Consider the following 11307-nt stretch of genomic DNA (forward strand, 5'->3'; position numbering starts at 1 on the left):
TACTCAAACGTGGACAACATCCATACTGACCTTGTGGTACCAACAAAAAAGTTCGTCTCTTTTTTTATTTGATAGGTAGCATGGCATACGAGAAGAAGGTTCACCATCAGACTACCACCGCTCATGGATATCTGCAACACCAGGGGGTTTGTAGATGCGTTGTCGGCCTTTAAGGAGGGGTTCACCTTCCCTTGAAGCTCTTTCCTTGAAGATTCCAAAGTCGTAGCGGTTAAGAAAAACCGCTGGCGAAAGCTGATTCCACAGAGTGGCTGTGCGAGGCAGAAAATGTCTTAAAAATCACGCTGTTGTGGATTTTCATACATTTAGGTACAAATGAAACTTGTAATTTTGACAAGATGTCCGAAGATGAAATTAATCCAAACAATTCCTCGGAAAATTGACGAACAATAAAGGAAAACTTCACAAATATATTTCGAAATCAGATCAGATCAGATCTTACAGGTTTTTACCTCATTGATAGAATATGGTATCATAGGACGACATGCTAGATACCGATGCCGGATGGTTATGACATAATACTGAGAAATAAAATATCTTTTTCAATCTGAATCAATTACGTCACTTCGTGCGAAGCAAATTTTCTTATGACGAAAATTTTTGTGTACTCAAAAACTCTGAATTATTTGGAGGTAAGGTTTTGTGCAAGCCTGTCATTCCATTGCTATGTAGTAATAATTATAAAATTTTATTTTCCAAATCTTGAGATGTAACTACAGGCACAATATATAATCCCCAATTTCGAACGTTGGTTGCACATTGTTGATACAACGCATGGTTATTAATAAGTTATTACAACGACAATTTCTACGAGCAGTGGACATCGTCAGATGGTCCATGTTTCGATGGAAAGTCATCGATTTTGTTATAGCTGAATAAAAAAGATTTAAGACTCCAAATAATCTTAAAAATGACTTAACTACTTACTAGGTTATTTTGTGTATTTTCAAACTCGTGCATTATTTTAGCTTAAAATACCTATAACATATTTATTTATTAATGATATAGTGACTTGTTTTTAAATTCCATGTAACAAGTCTAGTTTTGCAGTTTCTAAACGATGTTAAAATTAGTTAAACTTGTACATTACCTAGATTTTAGGCGAAAATTTTGGATATATTTGTTTAATTTTACATCAATTAAGTAACCTCTAACAAATGCTGATCGGAGTTTTCCAAGGCGCTTCAAGACGCAAATTATACGTTATTTACCTTCCATACTGGATAGGTTAGTTCAAAATTACCGGAACTTTCAGTAAGTTTCGGTAACATGGAATCGAATTCGCTCGAATAGAGTCGTATACAAATATAACTTTAAATATTGTTATGTCGTTTATAAACTAATTTAATTATTGTTATATCGATTTCCTATTACATTGCATCGTTACCCATAGTCCCTAATAATGACTGGTTTTAAAATGAACTGAAATAATAGAAAGCAAATATACTTCATTATTTTTATTATTACAATGTAATAAATCTTTTATATAAAAAGATACAACTAAAGTGCATTCAAAACAAGTGGAATAAGTGGTGGCATCATTTTATTGTATCGCTAAATGCATTTAAAGTTATCTTTAAGTATATACAAACATAGCATCAATGTTTCTCTTTGAGCCTTCTAATGTAACAATAGCACCTGTACCCAGAGGTATAACTTTTCTTCACATTCTATGAAGATCATTCAAATCAATTTAAAATATATTTATTTTATTTTAAATTAATTAAATCATACTCTCATGGGTCCAATATATTACAATTTGTGATTTAAGTAGCAATAATACTAAATAAAGTTGTAAGCACCAAATATGAAATAATGATTAGAATAAAAAGGTTTTTACATCATATTAGCTACATGTTTGCGATCGTCTAATGCAAATGTTCACTTGGTGAGTTTACGCTCAAGTTGTTCTGCGATGGCTTGTAGGAAGTCTTCCGTGTTCAAGTACATGCCCTCCTTTGTATTGGCCATTCCATGGATGCAAATGACTAGATCCTTGGTCATCTTACCGCTGTCTATACACTCGACGCAAGCCTGTAATTATATCATTCAAGTTTTTATAGTTTATTACGTTACTATGTACGTTATTATGTACGTTATGATCACTTATTATATATAATAAGTGATCATAACGTACGAAAATAAATACAATTGCTACTTTAATACACTATATTAATGACCAAAAATTGTCTGATAGCACAAATATTTATAGGATTAGTGTTACATTTAATAACCAAGTGTATATTAAATTTTTTTGATATTCTATATGAACTGATTATTTATAATCTGTTTTGTCACGTGATATATTAATTACTCGATAAAATAATGAACAAAGATAATGTGTAGGTACAACATAATCATCACTCTTTTACGTGGTTTTTACATCACTTTCACAAGTAACTATTTATTTATTTATCTGTTTAACATTTACCAAGTTAATGGCGTGCAGGTTTCTTATCATATTTATAGATCAAGAAAATAAATCATTTACATAAGCATTTGTTACCAACGGTTCATATACTATATTAAAGAATTATACAATGAAAATATGTATTCTTTAAGGGGTTATCCATTGATCACGTGAGGCTTGAAAGGGGGGGGGGGGGGGAGGGGTTTGATAAAAATCACGAAAATAACACAAGGGAGAGGGCAGTGTTGGGCAAATTTTAATTGCAATTAAAATTAAAGATTAACAATTAATTAATTGTTAATTGTTACTACTACAGTTAACAATTAATCAATTGTAATTGTGGAAAATCACAACTAACAATTATTTAATTGTTAACTGTATTAGTAACAATTAACAATTAATTAATTTTTAATTGTTTTGTTAATTTTAATTAAAAATAACAATTAAAAATACTGCTGTAAAATATAAAGACTTGAGCGAAAACGACGACTTGAAATGTTTTTGTTTTATACCTACGCTGAAGAAATATTTATCAATGCAACTTTATATTATATAATATAAAAATAAACACTTTTTTTCTGTGGAAAGAGACATTTAGAAAAAATAAGCTTAAAACTTAGAGTCTTTGACCACATTTTTATTCGTCTGAAGTCTAATACTTATAGCTTAATTTTCCTAAAAATTTACTAATTACATTTTGATGTATAAAGTTAATTGTTAGTTTTAATTGTTTTATAAAACAACTAAAAAAGTTAATTGCAATTATTTTAATTGTAAGTTGCAATTGACATACGTTAATCAAATTAATTTAATTGCAAGGTGCAATTAAAAGTTCAATTGCGATTAATTTAATTGCAATTGATTTAATTGCAATTAATTTTTTAGTCAATTAACAAGATAATTGACAATTGATTAATTGGTGCCCAACACTGGGAGAGGGGGGGTGTAGTAAGATATCTCGTGTATTTATTTTTTCGTCTAATGCGCGATTTTTAAACAAATATGGTCCTTAATTTCAGAATAAAATAAGATTATAATATTCAGAAAATTTTAAGATTCGTTGTAGGTACTAAAGATACACGTGATGTTGAGAAGGGGGAGGGGGGGTGATCTTAAACCTCACTACGTATCACCAATGGGGGAGGGGGGTTAAAAAATGCTAAAAAAAGATCACGTGATTAATGAACAACCCCTAATATAAATGTTAAGACTATTATACTACTTTATGACTGACCTCCTCCAAAGAGTTGGCGAATTGTGCCAGTTCAGGTGTTCCGTCTAGCTTGGCGCGGTGGATGAGTCCCCTGGTCCAGGCGTAGATGGAGGCGACTGGGTTGGTGGAGGTGGGCTTGCCCTGCTGGTGCAGGCGGTAGTGACGCGTGACCGTGCCGTGCGCCGCCTCCGACTCCACCGTGCGCCCGTCGGGGCACATCAGCACCGACGTCATCATCCCGAGGGATCCGTAACCCTGTTCGATTGTTTCTAATTAATTTTGTAATTCACCTTTAAATGAATGTACATATGTTTTATTAATAAAATTTTACTTATAACTGTATTTTAGGAGGTTAATCTAATCTTGTTATTTTTTTTTTTTTTACTAGTCTAAGCAAATGTCTGTGTATGTATCGAAGTAATATTTAAGCCAAAATTTGTGTATACATATTTTCTTCTGCTCGTTTTTCGTTTTGTTTTGTTTTTGTTTCACTTTTGTTGTTGTAGCGAGTAATAGTAATTAATAGTTAAATTAGCACGTAGTGTTTGCTTTTAAATGATTTTACATAATCTTTGTATGCATATCATCTAATTGTATATTTATGTTAGAATGACAAATGTAAAATCGCTAGCAACCCAATAAATAAAATAAAAAAAAAATAAAATAAACCCTAATAACATAACCAGTTGTCAACGTATGTGTAATCGTAAATCCCCAAAATACTGGTTATTCTCAGTCTTATACTTTAGTTTAAAAGATCGTCTATTGACTAATTATGCGTTTGAGTACCTGTGCGACAATATCCGATTGAACATCGCCATCGTAATTCTTACAAGCCCACACAAAGCCTCCCGAGCTCTTGATCGCTTGCGCTACCATATCGTCGATCAAACGATGCTCGTACCAGATCTTCGCATCCTCAAATTTCTTCTTATAGTCGCTAAGAAATTCGATAAACATCCCTTAGATTAAAATATCCCAAAAAAATTGTATATATACCATAAATTATATAATACCTGTCATAAATTTCTTGGAAAATATCCTTGAAACGACCATCGTATCGCTTAAGGATCGTATTTTTTGTTGATAAGTATAATGGCCATTGTTTTTGCAAGGCAACCTGTAAAATGGATAAAAGATTAAGTACAGAACTAAGAAACATATTTTCGCAATGAAATCTCATGTTTTTGTATATTTACCTGAAAACTGGAGTGTGCAAAGGCACGGATAGAATCGTCGGTATTGTACATGCCCATAGCAACGCCAGGGGTTTTGTAATCAAACAACAAACATTTCTCGACGGAACCGTCTTGAGCTGTAAAGACCATCTCCACCTGTTACAAAGAAAGGTAAATCATTGATTAATGCTTAAAACATTAAAAATTACCTTATTGACTCTACCTATAAATGTTACATAGGGGTCGTTAGTCAAATAGTATTTGTGTTTCATTCTTTCAAATGTCAAATCAATGCAGACAGAAAGAGAGAAATGAACTTTAACTAAAGACTATAGCTATGGGTATGTTTAAATCTTTATAAGCACAAAAAGATCAAAATACCTTTCCGGGTTTAGAGATAACTAGATCTTGAGCCTTGTATTGGTCCCCATGGGCATGACGCCCAATAACTATGGCTTTGGTCCATCCAGGAATGACACGGGGAATGCTCTGGCAGAGGATGGGCTCGCGGAATACGGTGCCACCGAGAATATTTCTGATGGTTCCATTAGGACTTAGCCACATTTTCTTGAGTTTGAATTCTAAAAAAAAAAAATTAGAGGTAAAAATAATGTAAACTTAACTAAACACTTAAGCTCTTATGAGTCAACAGGATATTTTTCATTTTTTGAGAGTGGTTAAAACATTCGTTCCCCCGCGGTGAAGTAGACATAGTTGAACTGATGCATCTTTTAAAGACAAAGCATAAACTTAAAGTATAAAAATCCTATGGTATTCGTACTCGTACTCGACGAACCCTATGTTTTGATATAGTCGACCATTTCTTCATCTTCACAGATGCTTCAAACGCTGTACACGGATAGAGGTAATTCAAGAGGTTCAGTATTCAAATATAGTAATAGTATATTTAATTGTTTTCGTAATTAACCTTCAACTCGCTGTTCGTCGGGTGTTATGGTCGCGCATTTGATACCGACGTTATGTTTGAGAATCGCGTGAGCTGCATCGATGGTTACTTGGTCTTCGGTTGCATCACGGTGCGGCAGCCCCAGATCGAAATATAGACATTCTAACTGGAATTTTATTATATTTTAAATAAACTCATCATCAATTCTTAAAATTTTAAATTGTCCAAAAAAACTATTATCATATCAGCGTTATTGGAAAATCTCTTTGAGATGATCTAATAATGAGAATAAACGTAAAGATGTTTCCGTTATGTTAAGTGATAAAGGTTATGACAAGGAATTCCCCAGTATATTATCTAATCTTGTCATTTGTGAAAATTCTATAACGAAATATAAAGTGGGTATAATGAAAAATAATATTAATCCTAAGATCAATCAATCTATGTACACGATGTTAATCAATGTGATTGTAGTTAATATTTGTTATTTTTCATGCAGGATATGTTTTACTACTGAGTTAGTAGTTCTTCTTAGCGGAATCCATTTTTTGGATCAGTGAGAGTTTCAGGTTATATGTATATCTATATTAATATTATAAATATGAAAGGAACTTAGTCTGTCTGTGGCTCTTTCACGACCAAACCGCTGAACCGATTTGGATGAATTTGGTATAAAACAAACTGTAAATTCAAGAAAGGACATAGGCTACTTTTTTTGCCGGATGACATCCAACACCCTAAGACGCGAACGAAGCCGCGAGCGACTACTAGTATTATATATTTAGACTCTCAAAAAAAATATACAATACGTATGACATATATTTATTAGAACTTGTATAAACAATGCTCTAATAAACTTATGATAAGAAAGTCACATAAAACTCGTTGATAGCTACATTAGTGATAATGCTTAAATACCTATTTGCCTCTTGTATGAACTATTTGAGCAAGCAGCGTTTGTCTTTCCGAAGGCTATATTTTGATCAAAACCGAAGTGAATTAAGCATGGTTATGATAGTAATATTATACTATCAAAATAAACTAATTAACGTATTTTTTATTTAAATTTTGATTTGAAATATTTCATTATGAATGAATAAATTAACGATATTAGTTTAAAAATCAGAATACATACATATACTATACATTAGTTAAGACAGGAAATTCGGGTATGTACCAGAAATTTACTATAAAAAAAATAATAGTAAATGATACAAACTTTTACATGATTGTTATTATTATTAAAGACACGTCAGTTTTTTTAAAGGAATGAAAAAATAATTTTATCTGCGACAATCATTCAATTTAAAAACCAGTCCATGGGTCCGTTTTTAAAAATAAATGTCCTCTAAAGCTTGTTTTCGTTAAAACTACTTTCATGGACCTCCTTGGACTTAAGCTTGTAAAACATATTCGCGCATTGCAATATATGGGGATATTGACCCCAAAATATAGAAGAAACTTGAAAAGAATACTGCCAACTTCGCGTTCGCGTCGGGCAGAATATATTGAACACATAATACAATTTTATTTGTAGATAATGCCACATTAAAGAGTTCTATTGCTCTAATTGAGAAATTTAAATGTTATTATTATAAATGTAAAGAAAAAATAATTAAAAATTACAGAGGAGGAACTAAAGAGTGACGACCAAGATAAATTATGTAACCATAGATTGAGATTCCATTTAATATTTTTATAACATTATGAGGTTCATACTGTTTTAAATATATTTTACAGTAAATCCATTTTATGGAGTCTTTCAAAACAAACTGATTTTGGTTACAAATTATAGAATTCATCATTTAAAAAAGGCTTATAATGAACAGTAATTACAATAATTAAAAAATAGTTTTTTTTTGTATTAGCAAATTTCTATATGAAAGCTTTATTTATGTTATTTATATAATAACTATTTGTTTGTCTATACAAAGATGTAACATTAAATAACTTTACACATAAAAATGTATATTTTAGCATTATTTTAAACATGCATGTTCTTTTGAAATTATTATGATGTGAATGAAGACACAAATTCATGTTACTAAAGTTTATTTTGTGAAAAAAAATTGTTTGTGTTGTATTGTCAAATATTAATCTTAAAAAATATTATAATTAAATTTAGTAAAATTATATACAATATTATTATTAGTTACGTTCACTTCTATTGTGTACTCAAAAGCATTTTTAGTTGGTTACTGTTTTACAATGTCACAAAGTATTCAATTGAAGAAAGCAAAATAAATATACAAACCCCAATATTACTAATTATTTTATCATTAAATATACATATGACCACTTTGTAGCAATCACATTTTATTTTTCTTCTTTGATTGATATTATTATGTAATGAAATTCAAGAGATATACATGAGCCATCTAAAGTTATCTTAGCCTTTACATGTGCATTGACATTGTAATGAGTATTAGACGCAGCTTGCTTATAGGTGATACACTACTGGTAATGGTGCATAAAATGATAGTAACAAAACATGGAACCTAATTGACTAGACCCCTGTACCAATAATGAAATTGGCTCACTCACCACTTTTAATAGATATACATACAAAGTTTTTGTTGGAGCCAGACTAACAGCTCAATGGATGTATTCTTGTTAAACATGCACTGGTCCCTAGCAAAGATTTAAAGATCTTAGAAAATTAATGTGCCATTGTTAAAACTAGATAACGCTGCTGTGCCACAAAATACATTAAAAGATAACATTCAAACCAGGCTCGGTCTGATGATTATCTGTAATTGTTTTGTATTAATATATAAAATTTCTAAATATAACTTATGAAAAAAAATGTTGTTTATATGAGAAATGCAATTGAGTCATTTTTTTCTTATTTATTCATAATAACACATTGTAGAAATGCTTTGAGGCGGATATTGATTTGTGATAACCTTGAAACCAAATTATAACATCTCGTATTTATTATATCTTCGTTACAATTTAATTATCTTTTAAACAGTACAAGTAGATATCTACACTTTTTATGTAATCAAAATGTGTACAGTAGTCATAGTCAGTACTTAGTATTTAAACAATGCAAGCGAAGAAAAGTAATTGATACTTCAATTTATTTTAATGGGTTTTAACGAGACTAATGTACTTTATGTCTTTAACTACAAAAATTGTAACTATAGTTCACAGTTTTGAAATAATCATACCTTGACATATGGAAATATCAGCTTCTCCTTAATTTTTTCCCAAATAATCCGAGTCATCTCATCACCGTCCATTTCCACCACAGGTTTTGCTGCAACCACTCTCTTTGCAGTTGCATCTACAAACATAACCAGCATTATAGAATTTTGTGAATCACACCTTGGTGAATGATATTGAAATAAATAAAAATAAAGTATGTTAAAAACTACAAACAAATGAAATATATACATGTATAGGTAATAAAATAATATTAAATATTTATCAATTAAAATAATACTTTTAACTATTTATTTACACATTAAATTTATATTAGTTTTATTTATATACTTTTATTTTATATTCAAATCTGATGAATGACTTATTGAGAATATTTACTTTCATAAAATTGTTTTTGTTTGTTATGATATTTACCACATAACTTATTAATTGAATAAAGATGAATTATTTATTTATTTTCTGAGAAATATGCTTGAATATATTACATAAATATCTACAAAAAAAAAAAGAAATTGCCGATACTTTGTAATACTCTAATTACAGCTCAAACCGCTAATAACCTTTTAGACCGCTCGTCGACCGGTTTCTTTATTTTTTTTAATTCTTTTGTACAGTTGTAATTAAACACAATGATTTACTTATTAATTATATAATTTAAATTCCTACCGACATATAACGTAAAAAATTAAAATAAAAAATATTACTTACAATTTCTTGTTGAATAAAGAGTTTGTTCGGAAACATATTTAAGCAAACGTTTAGCGTTTCTTCCAACCATACTTAATGTTTTCTAAAAATACTAGGGAAAAAACAAAATTATTTTGTAATCTAATCAGTCTATTTTTTCTAAAAGTATTACGACGCTCACAACTTCGCGTGTAAACGTGTCAGTCGCTTATAAAGTTAAACATATACCTACAGGCTCAATTTTTATCATAGTTCAGTTGACGCTGGTATAGAAGTCGCAGATATGCCACATTGACTAAAGTGAACATTATAGCATTGGATACAGTACGAATATGCGAATACGATGCAATATTTCTTATATTAGATTTGTTGAAAAATTTAGCCAAACAAATCATATCAGAAAAACGCTATCTCATCGTTTTTTTTTGTAACGTCCGATTTGTCCAACCCTATGTTTCCTTACTAGTTCTATTTGGCAAATATGATAATTTATTACATTCATTGTTAATCGCTATTCTCAGAGACGCCAATTAATGATTTGTTACACAATTGCAACGTCATTCATGCTTTCAAGCTCTAGTCAGATTTTAAGATCAAAGGCTTCCTTAATAATACGAATCAAAATGAGGTTACTTTTGTTTTAAAATCGTTTTGTACAAAATGTTAATTGACATTTATAGTAATTTAGTTTATTCTTTATTGTACACCACACAGTGAAATAAAAAAATACAAATGACAAAGATATGGCCTAGATATAACAGGCGTACAATTTTGGCGACCTTATCGCTACATAGCGATCTCTTCCAGGCAACCAACGGTGTAGGATAGGTCATAGAATATAAGGTGGGTGGTGCTCTACTAATAAATAAAATAATATGAATCTATTAATAAAACTATGAAATAAATATAAATATAGAATACACAAATTATAAATCCATTAATAAATTATATTGTCAATACATATAAAATAAATAAATATATATATATATATATATATATATAAATCTAAATACAATGAGTAAGAATATAAACGATGTCTTCAAACATAACGAAAAAATAAATAAATGAACAAAATAAAAAACAGAAAAAAGAAATCATTAACGTAAAGGAACTTGAGACAGAAAGTGATTTTTTAAAAGTTTTTTAAAAATAAATAAGGTTTTGGCCTCCCGAATATTTAAAGGAAGGTTGTTCCAGAGCGTAATAGCCTGAATTGTAAATGATTTTTTATAAAAAATAGACTTATGTTCGGGCACCCTTAAAATCAGTCTCTTCGTAGAACGAGGGTGTTCTCCGGGTTTTCCTAAAAATATAAATTTTTCCTTCAGGTAAGGGGGAGTAACAGGGTGAAACAACACACAGTAAAGTATAGACAGGACATGCATATTCCGGCGAAGTCTGATGGGTAGCCACTTGAGACGGGAACGAAATTGCGATACGTGGTCGAATTTTCGTAATCCAAATATAAACCGAATAAAGGTATTTTGAAGTCTCTCAAGTTTATTTAACTGGTCTTCGGATAAGTCCACAAAGCTTGTATCAGCATAATCCAAAATAGGAAAGAGTAGAGTTTGTGCAAGCACAATTTTGGTAGGAATGGGAAGAAAATTTCGAAGACGACGCAAAGAACTCAGCGCGAAGAACACCTTCCTGCTGATTTCATTCACATGGCGAGTCCAGCTAAGAGAATTATCAACGAAAACTCCAAGGTTTTTGACAGAATCGC

General features: G+C 30.5%; 1 protein-coding gene across 1 annotated transcript; it reads right to left on the minus strand.

The window, feature by feature from the left end:
* Nucleotides 1-1460: 1460 nt before the first annotated feature.
* LOC124537665 (isocitrate dehydrogenase [NADP] cytoplasmic-like) lies at nucleotides 1461-9819 on the minus strand. The gene is made up of 9 exons (XM_047114582.1): nucleotides 9603-9819; nucleotides 8900-9015; nucleotides 5748-5892; nucleotides 5201-5400; nucleotides 4841-4975; nucleotides 4658-4761; nucleotides 4431-4581; nucleotides 3663-3896; nucleotides 1461-2052 (listed from the first exon to the last, which is right to left on the minus strand). The coding sequence occupies exons 1-9, from the start codon at nucleotides 9670-9672 to the stop codon at nucleotides 1900-1902; spliced, it is 1308 nt and encodes a 435-aa protein (XP_046970538.1). The 5' UTR covers nucleotides 9673-9819; the 3' UTR covers nucleotides 1461-1899.
* Between the last annotated feature and the right edge of the window lie 1488 nt (nucleotides 9820-11307).

The sequence above is a fragment of the Vanessa cardui genome, chromosome 2, assembly GCF_905220365.1.
Source record: "Vanessa cardui chromosome 2, ilVanCard2.1, whole genome shotgun sequence".
NCBI lineage: Eukaryota > Metazoa > Arthropoda > Insecta > Lepidoptera > Nymphalidae > Vanessa > Vanessa cardui.

Excerpts from the sequence above, each read along its gene's own strand:
- LOC124537665 (XM_047114582.1), bottom strand. The coding sequence starts at position 9,672 with ATGGTTGGAAGAAACGCTAAACGTTTGCTTAAATATGTTTCCGAACAA. Across the intron at positions 9,016-9,602 it reads TCTTTATTCAACAAGAAATT|ATGCAACTGCAAAGAGAGTG; the intron begins GTAAGTAATATT and ends TTATGTTTGTAG. Across the intron at positions 2,053-3,662 it reads TCGCCAACTCTTTGGAGGAG|GCTTGCGTCGAGTGTATAGA; the intron begins GTCAGTCATAAA and ends ATATAATTACAG.